Genomic DNA, 21,402 nt, shown 5'->3' on the forward strand with positions numbered 1-21,402 from the left:
GAACTTAATTCAGTCACCGCCACAGGATGCCCATCAGGCGTTTCAGGTACCGTACCTGTGTTTGTTCGGAGAGTGCGTACATACTGCCAAATTCGGGCAAGCCGATGTGGCCTGTGGGTCTCGAATCAGCCTCGGAGCGGGTAGCTTTCTCCAATTGACAACAAGAGATGAACAATCCCGGAGAATTGTATCTGACGTTTTGATAATTATCTTCGTAATATGATCAATGATACACAATACGTTGCTTGTGGTGGCTTCCGTTGGGTATGATTGTAGGCACGTACTGCAATGCACGCCAAGATGTTCAAGTTTTGATTTATTGAGATCTGCAGACTAATCTGACAGTTGGAACAATGAATCGCATGGATAATAATAATAATTACTTTAGGAGAATTCTGAAAGGACATTGATATCCTACTGACGCCGACAAGCTGTCGAGTTGACTTATTGCCGACACCTGACACGGAATTCGAGACGGCTGGTGAAAGACAGATAATCCGGGTATCGAGATGGTACTAAGGACGTTAGTACTGATGTGCAGTCAAATTTACAAAAGTGTTCGATGATAAGCTGAAACATCTAATATGTCTGATTTTCTTGGACCATTTGAACCATTCGCAGCTACCAGTCTAGTAGTATCACATCAAGTCTCAATTGCCACTTAGTCAACCTTTATATTGCTGTATTTAGAGTCCAGTTGTCATTCGTACGTAAGACTGGGTAGAATTTCAAGCACGTGGTACCCATATAGTTTATGCGTTGGAGATGATACGACAATGCGATCTCGTTAAAACATGCGAACAGATCTTTGCAGCTGACGAAATTGATCAACGTCTCGCGAGTCACTAGTCGGGGTATATGCACGTAGTGTGTTAAGCTCCGCATTGGTACAGAGCGAAGCATAAATATAAATATAGGTAAATTTCTGGCTTGCGTTCTCAAGTTACCTGTCTGATACCGGCTCGAGAGTAGAAACATGCGGCACGTCAGTTGATATGAATAGTGCACTATTATTGAAACTACAGGTACTCTCCTATGGGATCATAGCATGCTAACAAATGTCTTTTTAATTCGTTGACGCTCATCGTCCTTTCTCTTGATATGGAGTTTGTGCCAGAGCTTCGAGGGAGTGGGTCTGAGCCTCGGAGGCTGTCGACAAGCGGCTCATATGAAATGACGTATGATGTGAGTCGGAGTCGTCCTGCCCACCTTCTGTGGACATCAACAGCCTGACAGCTTGACAGCCACGTTTTACAATTTGTATGCTTATTTCAAGCGCAGCATGGATGAACTTGTAAATATACCTGTGCCTGGGATTGTTGAATAGTATTACCATATGCATCTGGTAAATTCGAGTGGATTACTGTAGCCTTGTCACTCGACGTCTACGTCTATAACGCCTGAACATCGAGTCACCATTTTGCAAGACACCCATAAGACCGTCGTGGAGCCCACCGAACTTTACCTGACAGGCGACCGAGCACTCACTCTTTTTAGTTGTCGTCACGGTTGGAGATAAGTAATTCTCGCATTCACGTGTGAAGATTTGTTGGCTAATAGGGAACTGAAACGTGATATTGCCGACTTATCATAGACTCACTGGCATCTTAAGCGAGCTGTCAGAATGGAAGTAGACTACATCTACCTGGATGGCTAGCGATAGTGCTAGAGATATATCTTAACTCTAAGCTAATAGAAGACGAAAATATGTGGTGTATGATCTCAAAGATGCCATTATACTACGTCTACCATTAGCGAATTCGACAGCTAGATATGTTGGCCGAAGAGAAATCGGATAGTTATGACAACGTTTAGTTAAGTAATAGAGGCAATTAGCTGCTGTACAATTTTGCAATCTCCTCCGGATCAGGTCGGCATCGAAAACAGCGACTCACGGCTACGACCTCTACGTGTATATGAGCATGCGCCTCCCCAACCGCCGACTGGGAGTACCAAAGGGATCCCGAATTGTTGATTGGTTTCGTGTTTGCATTCCACCTAAATTTGTATATACAATTGCTGCGAAGTCTGTGCAGTTTATGTCAGTATCGTGCGTGGTACTAATGAAGGAGATTGGCAGATGAAATTTTGGATCCCCGTGTCACAACCTTGTGGGTAAGTGATTTGAGCGAGTCGGACTCGGGAGCGGAAGCGGGGGCGCAAACATGCTGCCGGGTCCAGCGTGCGGTCCTTGGATGCGGCCAGGGTCCACCGACCACAGTGAATTTTGGTCAGCCAAGTTTTCCACCGCAGTGACACTATTACTTACGTTATTTACTATTGCAACCCACTGAAAAGCCTCAGCTTTAGCCCACATTAACCGGGCAGAAACATCAGTGCTAGACACAACAACAATAAACCTTCGCTCTCTGCGCATCTACAAACTATCAAGAATGCGAAAGACTTTGCGAAGATAAATAACAAATGTTGACTCGACAGCTTTTCGCGTACGATGAAAATTCAGCGTAGGAATCGCCGGGGGGTTGTTGCAGGCACGTATGACATTTGTCAGCCGTACAAATACCGGAGGATTCCGAGTATCTGCACGGCCACAGGAACACGGGCGGAACAGGGTACGGGTTGGTACGAAGGCTGGCCTGGCGCGGAAAGAGTATTTCGGACGTGTCAAGTTAAGCGATGCAGCCAGACATCGGGAGCGATCACGCTAGGCGATATCCGGAAATTTGTGTCGCACCAGTTAATGCTAGCTTGCGTTAGCGCCTCGAAGTGGTGCGCTAGCTGCAGACGAAACCCTTACTTTCTTCCGCCCATGCGCTTGACTATTCGTTTTTATCGAGACAGCCTAGAACTGACATAGAGACTATTACTGTAGACTAGTGGAATTGTAGTATTTATTGTGGAGGGCGGGCAGAGTATGAATGTTAGGTACAGGACTGAGTTCGGGCGGCGGCGCGCAGTGATGATGTTTGTGTGTGGTGGCCAACGAGTCCCAGTTGGCTTCCGTCGCGCCACACAACACTCAACCATGGCATGGGCTTGCGTATATTCCTGCCCTTTCTCCCTAACATCCACTCAGCACCATCCATCATCCCGGCGCTTCACTTCTCTTTCGGTTCAAATCTGATTCACACTCCTAGATCCTCACCTCCTTATCGCCATCCATCTACTTGTCTGCGCTGTCGACGTTACAATTAGTACATCCGTCGCCGATTCTGCCGCAAGTCTTGTCAAGCAGAGCCACATGGTTCAGTTGTCCGCGTTTGTTTGGGCTCCGCAGTTCTAGAGCAACAATGTAATACTACCCATTCTCGGCTTATTTTTATGTTTTCCAATCTATTTGTGCTCCGCGACTGGATTCAGATATGAATTAATTGCACAATTTTTGCGGAAATGCTTATATGTTATTTTCCTGCATTGTCGCGTTATCTGTCCGGTTTTGTTGGATCGAGCTGGCGCAGGATTCATAATTCGACAACGAAGTGTGCTAACAACGTAATTTAGACGTTTGAACACGGCATGCTATCTACCTTTCCACCGGCCTCTTCGTCACAGAGTATACATTCCTTCGACTCCTCGTCCGCGACATCCGCAGCCCGACAATCCTACCCAACAACGACCACAACAATGGACAGTCGCGACTCTCAATCGACATCGTTTGGTTCGTATAACGGCACCTCTACGCAGGCTCATTCCCTGCCATACGATGGCCAGGACGGCAACACAACTGTCTCGACCCGCCAACATTACGCGCCAACCGGTCAGTACGACACCACCACCGATGCCGCTACCGCTGCCGCCCGCCAATACGCACAGGCACCCACATATCTCGCGCGTCCATATCCAACCGACCCACGCTACGCGGCCACGGCCGCCGACCACACTCGTGTGCCCGCGAATGGCTACGCGACCGACCCCTCTGTTGCGCTCGCAGGATACCAGGGCTACCCACCCGGCGCGGCGACCGCCGCCTGGCGGGCAGAATGGTATCCACCCGTCTCGAGCGCTTTTCCACCGCACGCGGTCCCCGTTGGTGCTGCGCCACCAATGGGTACACTAGGTGTTCCTCGCGCTGGGGATAACCGCATGCGACGCGGTGGTCGAGTGGGTGAGTTCCCTGGCAACACTGTCTACTCGTTCGTCCCTCTTCCTGGCGCGGCGCAGCAAAAGCGACCGCGACGACGATATGAGGAGATTGAGCGGATTTACAAGTGCGGATGGCAGGGCTGCGAGAAGGCGTATGGTACACTCAATCATCTGAACGCTCATGTGACGATGCAGAATCACGGGCCCAAGCGGACGCCGGAGGAGTTTAAGGAGACCCGTAAGGAGTGGAAGGCACGGAAAAAAGAGGAGGAATCTCGTCGGAAGGCGGAGGCCGATGCCCGAGGCCAGCAGCAACAGCAACATCAACAACAGCAGCAGCAGCAAACGGCTGCCACTTCTGGCGCGCCAGGACAGCCAGGACAGCAACTTGCGCCTGCGCAGCAGGCGGCGCATCAGAGCGCACCGATGCCACTGCATCCACAGAGTTACCCGTATCCTGATCCATACGCACAGTATCAATAAGCTTGTTTCTGTTCAGAGAATTCAACAAAGGGTGTTACAGGGGATCCAATGCACACACAAACAACGGGTTTTCTTTAGATGCACAACATTTTATACATATCATCTGATATTTCAATATATGGTTAAATTAATCTTTGGAATGGACAAACAAAGATTTGGGATGATTTTGTGGGAGCAGGTGTACACGCTACGGTAGACCGGATTGCACTTTTCAAGTTTCTTCTTTTGTCACAATTTTCTTTGGGATTTCTCTTCTTCATTTATAGTTGTTACATACTGCTAATTAATGTCTTACATGGCGACGGTGCAAAACGCAGTCGATGATTTGGATTAATACGGAGTATTGACATGTAGTTTTAGTTGTCTTTGTTTACTTATATTAGCCTGACGAATGTAGATTACTCTGTAGCTCTTTTACTCTGTCTATTTTGTACGTTAATTTTTTGTTTTGTTTGTATCGTCGGGCGCGATATAAAGTGCTGTGACTTACTATGTATTTTATGGTTGTTAATATTAATGGTCACGTATTGAAACATTTCTAGTGCAACCAGCCTACAATGCATACTACAAAGAAGCAAGGTATAAAATATTAGAAAGCGCGTATTAGTTTGAATATCGATATTTCAGAACATAAGCAACAAACATATCGCAGCCGCCTCAGCGCATCTTGATTTCGCCAGTTAGCCCGGAACTCAGGACCGAACTCCGAGGGACGGAGTTTAAGCTCAGAATGTGTAACTCTCCGGACGTAACAATACTAAGTCCGGTAAACCTTCATTTTTTTGGCTTCGGACCAAAACGTCGCACTAGAAAGCCCCCACGCAGCAGCCGCTTTTTTACCTTCAGCCAGCAGTAAGAGTAATGCAATCTTTGCTTTCCAAGATTGCGGCGCACCAGACCCAATTGTGTTATCGTGTCCGCGCCTTTAGGCCCCCGCGCACTTTACCGCGCACTTTACTGAACGCCGTGCAAAAGGCGCGAGGAAAGAGAGATTGACTTCAGCGGAAGTATGTAGCCGCACCGTAGAACCTTTGCGCTTAAAGCCAGCCTTTCCGGCAAACGCTTCCGCGGCACGATAGCATAAATTGCCGCGTGCCACCGCTGCAAATAGGTGTGGAAGATAAAAGAATTTCCTGTATAGACAAGGGATCAATAATGACTGTAGAGTGAATTTCTTTTGACGTATTAGTACCCGTATCAGAAGGACAGTGATTCATTATTATTGATGCGGTTAGGACGGAAATTAGTCGGTTGGTCTGTGCCATGAGTTGTTAATGATGTTGTTTGCGGTGCGGGAGCGACAACTGCGCTATATTTACAATGTCAATAAATTGGACAAAATATTTCGCTGATTGATGATGTGATCAGCAGAATTAATTTAAAAAATTGACAAACAAATAATGGACAAAAATCAAACAAAAATACGACGACGGATTTACGACAACGAATAACATATCTGCATCATTCTGCAGCGTGCATTTGCAAAAAAAAAGTAATTTTGCTGCTATCTATATTATGTGGCTGAGCGCTCTATACTAGATCCCGCTACCCAGTCTGGTACCGTACCCAACCTTCTTCCGTCATTCTGCATAACGTTTACATTCCTTCCTTAGTTCCGCGTTGGCATGCATGAAGACGACACAGTACATCAGACTCTATCCCAATCGGTCTTGGACTTCTTGAATAAGATTTATCCGGTGTGCCCCCGGAAAAGCATGTGGTGGTTGTTTAGGACGTCAGCCGGCGTGCATAGTCACCTACATCGAGGTAGAGCATATCTGAAGTGAGAGAGCACATTCTCCTTGGGGATCCGTGCATAAATTCCTGCGATCCAAATAGTTTGTGCGGTATTGGATTCCGGCAGCTGAACTGTTCCAATCAAGTCACTCTGAATACTAAGCCAGCCAGGCAGACTTCGTGACTATGAAAACAGCTTGTCTTAGACTTGTGTTTAGCGAGCACGTGGTCTGCAAACACGATGGGCGCTGCAAGCCCACACTGTGTTGCTGTCTTTATATAGGTCAATTTGGCAATTGATTTGAGTATTTACTCGTTACAGCGGGAGTGCGACATCGCGTTAATAATGCAACAGTTACTGATTATACTGCCCCTGTGGATAGTCATCACAAACGCAAAAAATATACCCCGACCGACGTACCTATCTATGAACGATATGTGTCACGATATTACCACAAGGTTCTCAGAGATGATATTCTAGATTACAGGGATGTTTGGGTGCTGCTGGGAAGGAGGGAATCTTGGTTTATTCATAGGTGAGCAGCTGTTTTTTCGCGGAGTCTTACAGCTTGCGCATGAACACGAAAATCCCACTTGCGGAGAATGTATACAATCCTGCATGGGCAGCTTGCTTCACTGGATATCATCAATGCACTGTTCGGCACCTTACTTGCTTATGCGCTCATCATGTCCGCCATCTGTCCACCCAACTTACCTTGGCCGACTGCACCATAAATTATCCAACCCGTCAATGAAACTCATATTCTGTCTATATTGGACGACAAAACACAACGAAATGATTATGGTGTGATAGAAGATGTATCAGCTGAGCACGACTTTCTGGTATCTCTCGGCTACTATATGCTCCGAGGAACGACGATACCGTAACCGCTGGATCAAGCTCCAAAAAGGAGCTCGAGACGACTGGGATTTCATTCTTTTGCACTTACGTCTTAATTGCCAGCAATTGAATTGATTATTCATGAACAGAGTCACTTTACTGCAATATTTCCGCAGAAACCGCATCACCAAAGGGTCTCGTACTCGCATAAACTCTGACACTCGCATGATCACGCAGTTTACGAGCGTGAGGGACTGAGTCTTACTAAATGAAGGCCCCAGCCGCACACATTACTGAAAGAAAGACGTCCCTCTGCCGTGTCAGCTTGCACGATTGCTGCCACCGGCGGTGGAGCGCAATACGCTAACTGGGGGCTGCAAGAATCCACATTTATTTGCGTGAGACGTCACGCACTCGCTCGTCGTGAGTAATATTGACGAAACACCTTGCCAAACACAGTGCAATGGACGTCGCTTGCATCTGACATGCATGGAGTGCGGATTTTGAGTCGTGATCTATGGGGCGTCGCGGAGCTGGGCATTTCTGTCAATGTTCCAAACGTGTTTAACTGGCTCCGATTCTCGAGGGACCACATCGGAACTGGCACCGCGATCTTGTGAATCATCCCAATCATAGGCTATGTATAAATATCATATATACACATTGCCGTTTTTCTGAACCACACTAACCTAAACCAGCCTCCACTCATGTCTCAATCTTGCCAAAACCAATGTACAATGCAAATTAAAATTAACAAGGTAATGTGTATATTCCTCTTGATCCACCTGCATTTATAAAAGCAAATAAAATTAAAATGTCCAAACGAAATGCCCAACGCCATGCAACTAAGAAATTCATGTGCGAGATGATTATGTATATGATGTGCACCAAAATGAAGTGTACGGTACGCAACGTGAGAGGTGAGCACGAGTAATTTCGTCAGCGGATAAGATCGGTCTATTGAATCTCTATTTGTGTGGATGGATGACTATATACCGAGTACTATTTTCATACGCTCGTACACAAAAAACGAGCACGACACCATCGGAATGACCTGCTAGCAATTAGTACTCCTCACCAAAATTCCAAAATCACAAACCCATTCGAACATACCTTGATATAACCAATCGTCAAACCAACAAAGAACCCTCTAAATCCATGTTCGAGCCAAATCACCCGCGCCGTGCTCCAAATACCAGGAAACTTCTTCTCCTTCAACGTCCCGCCGACCTGCATCCGCCGCCGAACAACTTCGAGCGGATAACTCGCCGTCTGCGACACCATGCCCGCCAACCCGCCAGCTGTCAGTTGCGCCCACACTGTTAACGGCACGTGGCGATCCGACGACGAAGAGCCATCCGCCACGGCGTAGGGCGCTAGTAACTGTGATCGAAATATATCGTGGATTGTATCGTGTGTCCAGAACGAGACCCCGGCGTATGGGAGCATGCCGAGCAAGGTAGGCGAGAAGCCGCGGTAAAAGTTATGTAAGCCCCGCCAATTCCGAATCCAGCGTCCGCCCGAGGAAGAAGGGGCAGGTTTACCCTCGTTTAAAATCTGCTTGCATATACGCACGAAGCTCGCGCGCTGGTCTTTCCGCGTCTCGTACGCGAGTCGCACACGAATCAGCTCTAGTGGGTATGTGAAAAAGACGGAGGTGACGCCAGCCAACGACCCAGACAGTACCCGCCGGACATTTGTTTCTTGCTCGGGCCTGGAAATCAAAACCGATCGAATCTGCTCGTACACGACGAATTTGATAGCAGCGTACGGGAAGATACGCAAGAGCGTGGCAGAGTGACCTTGGAATAGACCTAAAACGCCATTTTGGCTGTAGATCTGGTGTGCTGCACGCCAGACGCCCATTCGTGTGCCGGAATATTTCGCAAATTCGGGACTGGATGTTTGGAAAAGAATTTTCACTCGGTCTAGTGGTGCGATTATGCTTTTGGCCTGTCGAGCGCAGATGAATGTTAGTACCCTGAATCCAAATAGAACCACCAATATAATTTTGGTAACATACAGCGCACCCTGCCAAACCACCGGCAAATCCACTTCTGAGAATGTAATCAGATGAGTGTGTCCGTTCCACGTCATATGCCTTTGCTACCCGCAATCCTTCCGGATGACCAACATCATCGCCATTGGACGACTCGAGGAGCGTCGGCGAAATATTCGAATTTCTGACACTCGTCTTGGAGGCTGGCATCCCACTTGATGATATACTCGACGCTGGAATCATATCTGCATTTCGGTGTTATCCGTGCCTCATGTGCTCGACGAACGTCTTTCCTCGCAGCTTACTCCGAGATGGTGAATCCAGCCGCTGCGCGGAGTCTGAGAGGCTGTGAATTTTCCTCGCGGCGGAATCGCGTAGAACAAAGGGTGTCTCAAGAAAAAAAGTCGTCGCTAGTTAGCACAAGCAGCGATGGGGAGAGAGAATACCGGAAGAGCTCGAAATTGAATTGGCCGAACGAGTGCCCAGTAATTATTGCGCGTCCCCTTTGGGCCGAGGACCGGGTTCGATGAAGGCGGAGACGGGTTTTCCATCGCCGGTTTACCCGGCTTCCTTCTCGTTTAGAGCGCTGTCACTCAGAGAGAGTATCCCTCATAAAACCCTACAATTATTTGTGCTCAGCGATAACCCTCATTTACAGCTTGTGTCTGTGGCTATACAACTGGGACGTGTCTCGAAGGCATCGAAGTTTTCATCCCCACGCGCGTCGTCGCCGGGACGTACGGGATCATATAAAGCGCCCTTTTGACAAGGTGCACGATCTGGTGTGAACTATTGCAATTTAATTTTTGGATAGTGACTGGTAAGCGACAGATGGGATTCGTTTTCTGTTTTCAAAACTCTGGTGATCATATTCTGTGATTTAGGAACTGCGTCAGCATGTATTCCTGCCAATTTACTTAACAACAGTGTAACTGACCATCGTCATCGCAGATCCCTACGATTGTCTCTGTTGTCTTGTCTTCTGGAACAGATCAATGTACTCAATAGCAACAAAACGGGCGTCGGCCCGCATACTGCATGCATCTGCCTCGAGCTTTCTCCCACTCTTCTCCAGACGTGCGCTGTCATCAGGCGGTACGGCGTCGCCCATCTCGGTCTTTTTAGCAACAAAATCATCACGGACGCTCTTCAACCTCTCGTCTGTGTTTTCGTCTGCGCGTACACAATTGTCCCGGCAATTTATGTTTAAGCGACCCCGCCGATTCAACTCGACTTCGCCAGATACGCCACGGCCGCAACAGGCGCAGACGGCCAAGCCCGAAAAGAAAGAGGGATACCTGAAACGGTTGTCCAAAAAGTACGGAATTTCGGTCGTGTATATCTACCTCGGCTTGTCACTGCTCGATTTTCCAGTGTGCTTTGCAGTGGTGCATACACTCGGACAAGAGAAGATTTCAGAGTTGGAGGACACTGTGTCCGAATATTTCAAGCCCATAACCCAGTCAGTGAAGGAGGTATTACGTGCTATTGGTATTAAAGTGCCTGGTAAGTAAACTCTTTCTTGCGTGGTTTACGACGGGAACTTACAAAGGACACCAGAGCGGGAGGAGCATCCTTTGGCAGAATCAGAGGAGCAGACGTCGTCCCAGCACAAACCGTCACTACTGACCGAGGCAGCGATCGCGTACGGGATCCACAAAAGCTTGATTTTCATACGCTTACCTTTGGCGGCGGCGATAACGCCTCCTATAGTAAAGTTTATGCAGCAGCATTTTCCAAAGATGTTTGTGAGCAGTGCGCGTGGTGTGACGCACCCGGACATTAAGCGCCGATTCTTTGGAGGTCTTTTCTAGAAGGTTTAGACTGTCTAGTGGAGAACTGTTTTAAGTATGTGTGAATATATGCAATCTATCTTACACTCCATCAAACTATGTACATACTTTATACTGTCTAATATAACTTCAAATCACCCGTAATCTGATCCAACTTATGCTTGGGCGCAGGGCCCAATCCCAAAACCGTGGCAGATCCGGCCGCGATTTGGGTTCGTCCGGCATCATGCACTAAGCAGTGGTTGATACCCACGCTCTCTGCCTGAGCTTGCAGAATCAAGAGTGACTCCTCACCCTTGGTTTGGACCGTGATCTTGGGTTGCCCGCTGCGTTCCCAGACTTTGACAACAGCCGGATGGCGTCTAATTGCTTTTTTGTAGCAGCCTAGAGTCGCATGGCAACATTGTGCTGCTGCTTTACCCTTAGTCATTTGAAGGTCCGTCCGAACTACCAGGATCTATTCGCGTTAATCTTGTCCTCGCTTTATCGCCACCATTCCAAACATACCATCTTATGTTCAGTAAACAAATCGGCAAGAGACGAATTTCCAGCATCACTTTCATCTTCGCTCTCAGTCTCATGATCGCTATCGCCATCGCCATCGGCAACTATCAATTTCCGTTCAGATCCGGACGCAATTGGCTTGATGACACCAAACATCGCCGCACCAAGCGCGAAACCGAGTGCGCCAGTTGCTAATAGCTTTACAGTGTCCGGTGATACGTGCATAATTATCTTTCCTTCTTAATGCTGGCGGATGAGTCAAACCTGAAGGATTGTTCAGCCCGCAGATGATGCGCCGACAAAATTATTTAGCTTGCTGCGAGTCGAGGTTGAGTCGCGCGCCGCATCAGATGTGTCAGACTCGGCCGACCGGCGCGTGAGCCGAAGTCCAGTTGTCCGGCTATATATAACAATCTTTGCATCTTTTGAATGAATAGTGTTGAATGAATGAATTTAGAGACGCGAGAAAGCAGTCTTATGTGATTTTGCCCATCGGCCTATGTTCTCATAGAGGAGTTTGTTCTACGGGTGACACTTTAAGATTAACAGGATTACTAGATGCGGCATTGACAACGAGACGAAGAGCTACACTATCATCACATTGTATGCTTCAGACGGATTGAACCTGGTCGAAGCGGGCCGGTAACTGAAGAGACTGGGGCCCGGCTTACTGAAAATCCAAGCTACGGTCTTCACACAGGACTGCTCACGACAGAAAGATTACCGTTAGCGACAAATAATAATAGTGAGAAAATTAACCGGCTCGACGGAAAACGGGAGCCGGGTTCGCGGAGATCAAAAGTAGTGGTGAGAATTGAGATATGGACCATAGAACACGCGATGGGCTTGTTCTACCCCGCGCATTCCGACTGCTTGTCAGGCCGGGTAAAACTCCCCGGTTTACTCCCTCGTCCCGGGACCTACTTGACTTCCGCACATTCATACAAGTACACCCCCTCTCCTTCCGCACACTCTTTTCCTCTCCTGTTCGTCTCCACTCATTGTCCGCCGCATAGCCATGGCCTCTGCTTTTACCCGCCGCTCCGCCTGCGCGGCCGTGTCCTGCGCTACCAGAACCCTGTTCTCTCCTACCGCCGCGACAGCACCCCGATCTGCCGGTTCTATTTCCGGCCTTAGAGCGATCTCCGCTGTAAGTTTGCTTTCCACTAGTCCTCACTGAATCCGCGTTCCCTGCGGCTGCTACTCTGCATTCGTTCAATTGCCAGCTGGTACACTGATCTGAGCGCGTCGGGTTTTTTTTTGTTCGCCTCGGCCTGTCGCGACAGTCCTACTAGACCTACATCCCCGTAAAATTCAAAGCACGAGCAATTTACTGACGGCCGCCTTGTATAGTGGTCAAAGGTTCCGCTTGGTCCTCCTGATGCTATTCTCGGTAAGTAGGGGTCATTTGTGATGGCGGACGTCATTCACTGTGAGAGCATGTGAGATGAGCAATTGTCTCGTGTCGCATCGCATCGTCGTGTGTCGCCATGTCGTGTCGTACCTTGTCCACTAACCTCGACAAAGGCATCACCGAAGCCTACAAAGCCGACAAGTTCGACGCAAAGATCAACTTGGGTATGCGTTATTTTTAAATTTATGTTTGCCTACGTCGGCAGTTGTGCTCACCCGCAGTAAGGTGTCGGTGCCTACCGAGATGACGCCGGCCAGCCTTATGTCCTACCTTCTGTGAAAGAGGCGGAGCTGAGGTTAATTACCCAGCTCCTTGACAAGGAATACGCTGGAATCACCGGTGTGCCCACTTTCACAAAGCTCGCCGCCCAACTCGCTTACTCCCCGTCTAGCCCTGCTCTCCAGGAAGACCGTGTTGTCATCACACAATCCATCTCCGGCACCGGTGCACTGCGCATCGGTGGCGAGTTCCTTGCAAGGTGGTATCCCTACGGCAAGACCATTTACGTGCCAACGCCTACCTGGGCCAACCATGGCGCTGTCTTCCGCGACTCTGGTTTAGAGGTCAAATCATACCGTTATTACGATAAGGCTACCATCAGCCTTGATCTTGACGGTATGCTTGAAGACATAGAAGCTGCTCCGTTGAACTCTATCATTCTTTTGCACGCGTGTGCGCACAATCCGACCGGTGTTGATCCCACTCCAGAACAATGGCGAAAAATCAGCGAGATCGTGAAAAAGCGCGACCACTTTGTCTTTTTCGACATGGCGTACCAGGGCTTCGCGTCCGGCGACGCAGACAGGGACGCGTATGCCCTGAGATACTTCGTTGAGCAAGGCCACCAGCTCGTACTCTCCCAGAGTTTCGCAAAGAATATGGGTCTCTACGGTGAGCGCGTGGGCGCGTTTTCGATGGTCGTCGATTCCGCCGAGGAGAAGAAGCGCGTCGACTCCCAGCTAAAGATCATCGTCCGACCGCTGTACTCGAACCCGCCTATCCACGGCGCACGCATCGCAGCCGAAGTTCTCAGCGACGTGGGGCTGTACAAGCAGTGGCTGGTCGAGGTCAAGGTCATGGCCGAACGCATTATCAAAATGAGGCATTTGCTCAAGCAGCATCTCCAGGAGCTCGGCTCCACGCGGGACTGGTCCCACATCACCTCCCAGATTGGCATGTTCTGCTTCACTGGCTTGACTCCTGAGCAGGTTGACACTCTTCGAACTGAATACTCCGTTTACATGACCCGCGATGGGCGAATCTCCGTTGCTGGCATCACGACCAAGAACGTCAAGTATGTTAATTTTATGGAATTCAAGTGCGAATGTTCTAACATGTAGGAAGGCGCCTAGCTGAGTCCATCCATGCCGTCACGAAGTAGACCACATCACACTAGAATCATACTGTCAAATGTAGCTGAGTTCGGCTACAGGGAAGGTTTATAACGAGTACAATAATTTAGGTCGGACACACTGGTATCATTATTTGTTGTATCAGAAAATATATGCAAATTTTGCAGTTACATTTGCGCTATCACCAAGCAATTTTGAGAGGTGCGAGCATAGTACGATGTTTAGTATAAGACCTGGTGCCGCTATACCAGGCTTCTCTTATTACAGTCACCTTGTCAACATCTGCACCTGTTGTCTGCCTGTCCTGACAATACGATGAACATACCTGAAACAACTGCCAGCATATAGTCCACTCGCATCTCGACCAAAGTCCCATTTATCGCTCGGAAAGGATCTATGTAACAATGGCATTATCTGCGAAACCCAAACAATAATACTAGGCGTATTACCTTTTTGCAAACAAATACGTGCTCTCGTACAAATACAAACACGCTTAACTAAACAATGACGAGCTTTCTTTCTTTCTCTCATCTTCGATCTTCTTTAACCGTTTCTCTGTCTTACCCTTTCCAGATCCTTTACCATGGAACTGATGCGACAAATGCTTAAACGCCTCCTTTTGTCCCATGACGCGTCCAAACTCGTCTTTATATTCGATCTTGATTTCCGGTTTGTAGTCTTTGAACCGCTTCTGCGCCTCCCTAGCCTCCCCGAGTTGTCGCATCTGGTTCTCCCGCTGCGCGGCCTCTTCGCGCTCCTTCTGCGTGAGTTTATCGTATTTGCCAGACTTGCGATCAGCTTCACGCTGCGCCCTGAGCGCCAGCTCGGACCGGGCCTTGTGCTGCGCCATGGATACCCGCCATTTCATGTTCTCGCGCTGAATTCGTTGCCGTTCGACGTCCTGTTCGTCAGGTGTCTTGATCAAACCGCGCGATCGCAGCATCGACAGGGTTGCGCCGAGACCGATGGACGACAGCACAGGTTCTCCCTCGAGTCCTGTAGTACTAACTTCGTCGTCCACGTCTTCAGTCTCTGGCTTAACTTGTCCTTCTTCGTGGTGGTTTGTCATGGCGGCATCTTCGGATTCGGACTTAACCGGCGTTGTAGCAGATCGTCGAGAATTCGCTAATCTTTCCTTTCGCTCGCGTTCTTCTTCCTCCTCTGCAGCTATCGAATTCCCCACATTGCCCACAAACTCCGTCATGTCGTCAATAACCAAACCGTTTTCATCTCCCTCAGGCACTGGCGTGTCTTCGGTACTCTGATCTCTGATTGCCTGTGCCAGCATCTCCGGCGTCAAAAATTGCGCTTTCCGTTTCTTCTGCAACGACCGCCTCTGCTTGGACAGCAGAGCCTGCAAGTCTTCGTCGTCGTCTTCAATAACGTCAGGTTGGTAATCCACCATCTCTGCGTCCTGATTCCGCCCGTCTGCGTCATCCTCTGCGGAAGCACGTTTGCGGCTATTTTTTGATTTTTTTGATTTCTTGGGTTTCTTGATCTTGATCTGTTCGGCAGGCATGTAATCGCTTGAATCTTGAATTATACCTATCGGCGGCAGATCAACTTCTAGCGACACCTTAATTTTTCCGGGATTCATTGCGTCTAATTTCTTTTGCTTCTCGGAACCGACATCGCCGACTGAAATCACTTCGGAATCCAGGGTGAAGAACTCCTTATTTGATTCATCATCTTCGTCGTAGCGCGAGAGGATGCCTTTCTTTTCGCCGAGCGCGTCCTCGTCTTCGAAACCTGTGTAGCGACCCTTGCGCTTTCTGTTTTCAATGTTTTGAGAGGCTTTGGCATGCTCTTCGAGTGCCAGTGAGACCAATTCGTCGTCTGCGTATATTAGCCAGATCCTAACTTCGATATCGTCCATAATACGTACCGCAATCGTCCAACACATTGCGATCCTTTAATGTCAAAATAACGTCCTCGCCATCCATTATATCTTCCAGACTATGGCCTACTTTCAGCCCCTTCAAATCTTCGGCTGTATACTGCCTCATCTCTTCCTGCTCGTCGTTATCGTCAGGAATCGAGATCTTGACTTTCTTTTTGGACCGTTTGACCCATTTCCGCACATCATCGACATTGTCTTCATTTTGCTCCCCTAATGATCGACCATCAAGGTATTTCAATCTTTCAATACGTTCCTTAGCTTTCTGAATACGCTTGCGTGTCGCCTCGAGCTCAGCAGATTTCTTCTCTGCTTCGTATTTCGCGCGCCAGTTCGCCAATGCCAGTTCATCTGAATCCGGAGCTGGCGCAGACGTGGACGATGTTCCCATTCCCTCATCGCCTGGAACGGGAATAGGTCGTAAGCCGAGCGATATCCGCAGTCTGTTTGTCTCTTCTAGAGAGAGCGAGGATTCGTCTTGCGATAGACCAGTTGCGTCCTCTTTTGACGAAAGTTTGCTCTTCATATGCGCGTCATCGGGAACTGGAATTGCGCGGAGACCCATGTCGATCCGTCGTCTGTTTGTTTCTTCTAGTGAGATATCTGATTCTATGTCCGTCATACCTCCTGCTGCTACTGCGAGTTCTTGTTGAGATATGATGAATATGTGCTGAGGTGGGTGGTGGCGATTGTTAATGACAAAGAGGCATTCCTAGATTTACCTCCCTCGGTTTGGGATGTACGCATAGCAAAAAGTACCCAGATTAAGGTTCAGAGATGGTGCCCGGCAGCACAACGCACGAAGCTCCGCGAACTGGAATATTACATGCGCAGAATGCTGGAGGCTCGCGTAAATCAATCCAAAGGACGTTTTCGAGGAACTGTGAGCGCGACAGAGACGAGCAGCCCGATATATTAGCTTGCACTGGACCAGAGCGGCGCTCTTGCGTCGATGTCAAGCTGATACGCAGCGCGTACCATCGACAGTTCTCGGGGTACTAACTCGTCTCCTGAATCTCATGCGCAATGTCCGCTTCCCATTCTAACACGGTGTCCGGGTCGACGTCGGCCACAGGTGCAACTACCCCTTCGACCTCTTCGCGACCCTCTCTCGATAATTCTTCATCGTCCCCGCAACAGCAACAGCAACAGCAACAGCAACAGCAGGGAAGTACAACCCTCCATCGCGACCTCCGTGCTCGGCAACAGCGGCGGCCGATCTCGGTCGCCATGTCGTCAGAGTACCCGGTCCACACCGCTCTCTCCGGAGCCAGTCACTCGTCTTCCAGCGGTTCCGGATTCCACTACTCGTCCACAGGCGGAAGCTACTCCTCCATTGATCTCGATTCAAGATATTATCCTCGGGCCCATACGACCCGTCGCGATTCGGGAGACTCTGTCGAAACATCGTCAGTAATCGGCAAGAAAAGTACCAGCGGATCCTCCTTCATGGGTGGATTATTTCACCTCGGCCGGAAGCCAAAGAATAAAGACGACGGAAGCGTGTCGCCGGCCAAGGCAACTTCTGGCAAGATCATCAGTGGCTCAGGCGGAACTGTGGTGTACACTGGCAACAACTTTAGTGATACCCATTTGATCAATGGCGGGGCCCGACACCATGGCACGCATCTCGAGCCTGCGAGCGCTCTCCCGCAGCAGCCGGCGTTGACACAAGCACCGGAGCGAACGGTCAGGAAGCAGCCGTCTGGATTGATTGTACCAACTGTTGCGCCAGTGAATGTCTCGCCTCCACCAGGTGTGCCTGCCAAACTGAACACTACGCCACCTAAGCAGCTTGGGACAAGCGTCTCTATTCTGTCGACGTCGCCGTCGGGGTCGGCCATTGCAACAGCCGCCAGTGGGACGAAGAAGATTTTGATTTTCTGTACGATGGACCATGAACATTTTGTTTTAGTCAACATTTCCGGCCTGACAACCCCTGAACTCGTCAGGCGTGCAGTTTCTGACAAGTTGCGTTTGGATGGTGCCATTGTGTATCTTTATATAACAGACGTGGACGAATTTGAAAGAGGTTCGTTCATCACGGTCAAATGTTGTCGTGTGTATGCTGTTAACATGTCATTCAGGCGAACCGCTCTCCGACGACGAGCTCATCGAGACATGTCGCCGCGGCGATAGCAAAGGTACAGTGAAGTTCTTTGTGAGGGTCGTCGGCCGGCATTACCAATCGGCACCGGATATCATGTACCAAGGTACAGCGGTACCAATGCAACAGCCTACGATTCCGACATCATCTTCTCTATATCAACAGCAGGTCCCGATGCGTCGACGGCAGATATCTCCTAGTGGGCTGATTCAACCGAATTTACGAGTAAGCACTGCACATCTGGAGCGGGATACAATGCATGCACCAACGGTAACTCAGCACATTGGCCATCGTCACAGCAGTGTCGGACTGAAAGATGATAGGCAGCAGCCCGACCTAGAAAGCAAGTTTAAGGTCATTAAACGCCCTACCCCGTTAATTGACTTTGACCAAGGCCGGAAGTCGCCATACGGAGTGCAGACTACCCGAGAACGAGAATTCACTGCACTGAGGAATCCGCCGCCTCCGCCTCAAGGACGACAGGGAACAGTCTCAGCTGCATCCGGCAGTCGGCAGTCGACATCTGTAGTTGGGCAGGACGATAGCGCGCAGCCGACTATCCAACCTAGGTCAGCCAGTCTGGACACGTCCGAACAAGCATCTATGTTAGTGTCCCCGATGACGGCCATTCATGGCGGGTCAATCGATTCGCCCATTACTACTTATCGATCACAGCGACTGCAGCGACCGATGGAGCCGCAGTTGGTATGGAATACGACATACGTTCAGCCAGAAAAAACATTCAGTGTACCACGCAAGTCTGTGGGCAGTTCACAGGCTCAGCCCCGTCCTTCTGCTGAACAGGATCATGTAGCTAAGACGTCGCTCGAGAAGATGTCTACTCCGCCGCCACCAGTTACCCCTCCTAAGGATGATAAAACGCCTTCGCATGCGCCATCTGAGACACTAGATGTGTCGTACAAGACGGTCACGATCGAAGCATTTGAAGAAAACGAGATTTCATTCGCTGACGCGCCCGCGTTTCGGACTTTTGATGACGAGAGCGGCAGCGACGACGACGATGATGGATTGTGGGCGAAAAAACCACCGAGTACGTCTTCTGCAAACGATATTAGCCGTCCCGAATCGTCTATTCCTGTCTCCCTGCTCTCCCACAATGGCAGTTTGGGCGGATCAAGTGCCGGATCTACCAGTCGGCAGAACAGCGGGAAGTCAAATCGACCTGTTTTGCACGTTCAAATTGGCGAACCGGAGATTATTGGGTCGAGTGGAAACCCAATGTCATCTATAACCGAGCGCACAGAGTCCTCCAAGGAACTTCCTAGCGCAACAACACCGTCACCAGCGTCCGTGGTCGGTGAGCTTCAGTCTGCCCGCGCGCAGCAAAGGCCAAGTGGTTCGAGCGCGTATATCTCAGCCGATGTGTGGGCCGTCCGTCCACCTGCCGAAGTGGTATATGACAATCTCGAGAAGTTCTTCCCGAACACTGATCTAGACAAGCCAATAATTGACGACACACCACTGTATTCACCTAATTCACCTGCTGTAGATGTCTCTGGTAGTCCAACATCACAGGCCACACCTTTGGCTCCTCCTATGGCAGTTCCTGCGGATTCGACTGCGGATACATCGTTGAACGATGGAAAGACGTCGTCTGCGAATGACAAGAGTCTCGATCGCGGCTTTTCGTTCAAGTCGACATCGCACGGCGGTGTACCGGATGAGGAGAAAATCGACGTGCAGCCCAAGAGTGCAACTGCCGCTGCCGCTGCGGCGGCTGTAGCTGCTGTTAATGGCGCTGATTCTGCCATACAGCAGCCGAGTACTAAAGTCCAGCGTCCGATTACTCGTGCATCGCGAATGAAATCTATTCGGATTGTAGCTAGAGAGGCAAGCGAGGCGCGCAAGAACCTGAATAAGGGTACCGAGGCTAAGTCGGGTAGCGATGGCGTTGCTTTATTGAGAAGGAAGAGCACAAAGATGTGGGGACAGCGTGTCGTTGAGGTTACTCCTGGTCAGATTAAGAAAGGTCAACTCTCGGTTAGACGGCAAGGTCAGACGCGTAAGTTATATATTTCAGTCCATTGGTCGGATGATGGTCGCTAACTGACTTAAAGAACAATTCAATTGGGTGAAAGGTGAGCTTATTGGGAAGGGTACTTTTGGCCGCGTATATCTCGCTCTTAACGCTACAACCGGTGAAATGATAGCTGTTAAGCAAGTCGATGTACCGCAAACCGCTAGCGATAAGGACAGTGTGAAACAGCGTGAAGTTGTTGATGCCTTGAATGCCGAAATCCAGACAATGAAAGATTTAGATCATTTGAACATTGTGCAGTACCTTGGCTACGAAGCATTACCTGACGTTTGCAGTCTGTTTCTGGAATATGTACCCGGTGGATCCATTGGCACCTGTTTACGGAAGCACGGACGATTTGAGAGGCCGATTATTCACTGCTTAACAAGACAAGTGGTCGATGGCCTGGCTTATTTACATTCGAGAGGAATATTGCATAGAGTATGTCTAGTTTTTGTGTGCTAATGGGAGTGGAGCTTACATGGACAGGATCTTAAATCAGACAATTTATTACTCGATCTCGACGGTATTTGTAAGATTTCGGATTTTGGCATTTCCAAACGCAGCCAAAACATCTACTCCAATGACGCTGAGATGTCCATGCAAGGCACCATATTCTGGATGGCTCCCGAGGTTATCCACAACGTCGTTCATAACGAAAAGCAAGGTTATAGTGCAAAAGTGGATATATGGTCACTTGGATGTGTAGTCCTCGAGATGTTCGCAGGCCGACGGCCCTGGTCTAACGACGAGGCAATCGGCGCTATGTATAAGCTCGGCAATGCAAAGCTCGCACCGCCGATCCCTGAAGATACTGTGGATTACGTATGTGAAGAAGGAAAGGAGTTCTTGGGCAACTGCTTTACGATCGATCCGGAGAAAAGACCTACAGCGCAGGTTCTGCTGGATTCAAAATTCTGCATACCAGACCCGAACTTCAACTTTGCCGAAACAAATTTGGCAAAATTGATCAAATTTAATGACAAGAGAAAAGAGCAAGGTAGCTTTCAAAAATAGTACTCTTCACGGATGATATTACGAGGCGTTTGATATTTGATATTCCTATTTTTATATGTACCATATATTTAATCTTTGTTTTGTATTCATATACTTATGGTTTGGTGTTCATATAACGAGTTAAATGATTAAATAATTCAGTACTAAATAATCAGACACGTTGCATATGACTTGTG

The 21,402-nt window shown here is 49.0% G+C and overlaps 7 protein-coding genes across 7 annotated transcripts; 4 read left to right on the forward strand and 3 right to left on the reverse strand.

The window, feature by feature from the left end:
* Positions 1-3,477: 3,477 nt before the first annotated feature.
* On the forward strand, positions 3,478-4,527 carry V1508DRAFT_360206 (uncharacterized protein; the record flags this gene model as incomplete). The annotated part of the gene is made up of 1 exon (XM_066937139.1): positions 3,478-4,527. One exon carries the CDS (start codon positions 3,478-3,480, stop codon positions 4,525-4,527), a length of 1,050 nt encoding a protein of 349 aa, XP_066793287.1.
* A 3,185-nt stretch (positions 4,528-7,712) lies between these two features.
* On the reverse strand, positions 7,713-9,518 carry V1508DRAFT_272405 (mitochondrial carrier domain-containing protein). The gene is made up of 4 exons (XM_066936493.1): positions 9,410-9,518; positions 9,129-9,349; positions 8,219-9,058; positions 7,713-8,159 (listed from the first exon to the last, which is right to left on the reverse strand). Exons 2-4 carry the CDS (start codon positions 9,345-9,347, stop codon positions 8,094-8,096), a joined length of 1,125 nt encoding a protein of 374 aa, XP_066793288.1. The 5' UTR covers positions 9,348-9,349; positions 9,410-9,518; the 3' UTR covers positions 7,713-8,093.
* Positions 9,519-9,738: 220 nt separating this feature from the next.
* On the forward strand, positions 9,739-11,038 carry V1508DRAFT_425137 (uncharacterized protein). The gene is made up of 2 exons (XM_066941389.1): positions 9,739-10,610; positions 10,665-11,038. The coding sequence occupies exons 1-2, from the start codon at positions 10,100-10,102 to the stop codon at positions 10,916-10,918; spliced, it is 765 nt and encodes a 254-aa protein (XP_066793289.1). The 5' UTR covers positions 9,739-10,099; the 3' UTR covers positions 10,919-11,038.
* Positions 11,016-11,557, reverse strand: V1508DRAFT_406406 (peptidyl-tRNA hydrolase PTH2-domain-containing protein; the record flags this gene model as incomplete). The annotated part of the gene is made up of 2 exons (XM_066938772.1): positions 11,016-11,354; positions 11,405-11,557. 2 exons carry the CDS (start codon positions 11,555-11,557, stop codon positions 11,016-11,018), a joined length of 492 nt encoding a protein of 163 aa, XP_066793290.1.
* A 781-nt stretch (positions 11,558-12,338) lies between these two features.
* V1508DRAFT_425147 (pyridoxal phosphate-dependent transferase) lies at positions 12,339-14,549 on the forward strand. The gene is made up of 5 exons (XM_066941390.1): positions 12,339-12,551; positions 12,755-12,794; positions 12,929-12,979; positions 13,041-14,109; positions 14,160-14,549. Exons 1-5 carry the CDS (start codon positions 12,420-12,422, stop codon positions 14,194-14,196), a joined length of 1,329 nt encoding a protein of 442 aa, XP_066793291.1. The 5' UTR covers positions 12,339-12,419; the 3' UTR covers positions 14,197-14,549.
* V1508DRAFT_441858 (SART-1 protein) lies at positions 14,329-17,029 on the reverse strand. Its single transcript, XM_066942309.1, has 2 exons — positions 16,053-17,029; positions 14,329-16,003 (listed from the first exon to the last, which is right to left on the reverse strand). The coding sequence occupies exons 1-2, from the start codon at positions 16,684-16,686 to the stop codon at positions 14,661-14,663; spliced, it is 1,977 nt and encodes a 658-aa protein (XP_066793292.1). The 5' UTR covers positions 16,687-17,029; the 3' UTR covers positions 14,329-14,660.
* V1508DRAFT_425151 (uncharacterized protein) lies at positions 16,800-21,396 on the forward strand. Its single transcript, XM_066941391.1, has 4 exons — positions 16,800-18,096; positions 18,152-20,194; positions 20,250-20,650; positions 20,699-21,396. The coding sequence occupies exons 1-4, from the start codon at positions 17,091-17,093 to the stop codon at positions 21,224-21,226; spliced, it is 3,978 nt and encodes a 1,325-aa protein (XP_066793293.1). The 5' UTR covers positions 16,800-17,090; the 3' UTR covers positions 21,227-21,396.
* The last annotated feature ends 6 nt before the right edge of the window (positions 21,397-21,402 follow it).

This window comes from Lipomyces doorenjongii (assembly GCF_038497915.1).
Source record: "Lipomyces doorenjongii strain NRRL Y-27504 unplaced genomic scaffold V1508scaffold_77, whole genome shotgun sequence".
Taxonomy (NCBI): Eukaryota; Fungi; Ascomycota; class Lipomycetes; order Lipomycetales; family Lipomycetaceae; genus Lipomyces; species Lipomyces doorenjongii.

What these genes read in the sequence shown, in the direction of transcription:
- V1508DRAFT_272405 (XM_066936493.1), bottom strand. Translation starts at nt 9,347, where the DNA reads ATGATTCCAGCGTCGAGTATATCATCAAGTGGGATGCCAGCCTCCAAG. An exon ending in GTGGTTTGGCAGGGTGCGCT is followed by an intron (nt 9,059 to 9,128) that starts GTATGTTACCAA and finishes TGCGCTCGACAG; the next exon opens with GCCAAAAGCATAATCGCACC. An exon ending in TGACGATTGGTTATATCAAG is followed by an intron (nt 8,160 to 8,218) that starts GTATGTTCGAAT and finishes AATTGCTAGCAG; the next exon opens with GTCATTCCGATGGTGTCGTG.
- V1508DRAFT_425137 (XM_066941389.1), top strand. Translation starts at nt 10,100, where the DNA reads ATGTACTCAATAGCAACAAAACGGGCGTCGGCCCGCATACTGCATGCA. An exon ending in TATTGGTATTAAAGTGCCTG is followed by an intron (nt 10,611 to 10,664) that starts GTAAGTAAACTC and finishes AAAGGACACCAG; the next exon opens with AGCGGGAGGAGCATCCTTTG.
- V1508DRAFT_425147 (XM_066941390.1), top strand. Translation starts at nt 12,420, where the DNA reads ATGGCCTCTGCTTTTACCCGCCGCTCCGCCTGCGCGGCCGTGTCCTGC. An exon ending in GCCTTAGAGCGATCTCCGCT is followed by an intron (nt 12,552 to 12,754) that starts GTAAGTTTGCTT and finishes CGCCTTGTATAG; the next exon opens with TGGTCAAAGGTTCCGCTTGG. An exon ending in CGACGCAAAGATCAACTTGG is followed by an intron (nt 12,980 to 13,040) that starts GTATGCGTTATT and finishes ACCCGCAGTAAG; the next exon opens with GTGTCGGTGCCTACCGAGAT.
- V1508DRAFT_425151 (XM_066941391.1), top strand. Translation starts at nt 17,091, where the DNA reads ATGTCCGCTTCCCATTCTAACACGGTGTCCGGGTCGACGTCGGCCACA. An exon ending in CGTGGACGAATTTGAAAGAG is followed by an intron (nt 18,097 to 18,151) that starts GTTCGTTCATCA and finishes CATGTCATTCAG; the next exon opens with GCGAACCGCTCTCCGACGAC. An exon ending in TAGACGGCAAGGTCAGACGC is followed by an intron (nt 20,195 to 20,249) that starts GTAAGTTATATA and finishes ACTGACTTAAAG; the next exon opens with AACAATTCAATTGGGTGAAA.
- V1508DRAFT_441858 (XM_066942309.1), bottom strand. Translation starts at nt 16,686, where the DNA reads ATGACGGACATAGAATCAGATATCTCACTAGAAGAAACAAACAGACGA. An exon ending in CAATGTGTTGGACGATTGCG is followed by an intron (nt 16,004 to 16,052) that starts GTACGTATTATG and finishes TAATATACGCAG; the next exon opens with ACGACGAATTGGTCTCACTG.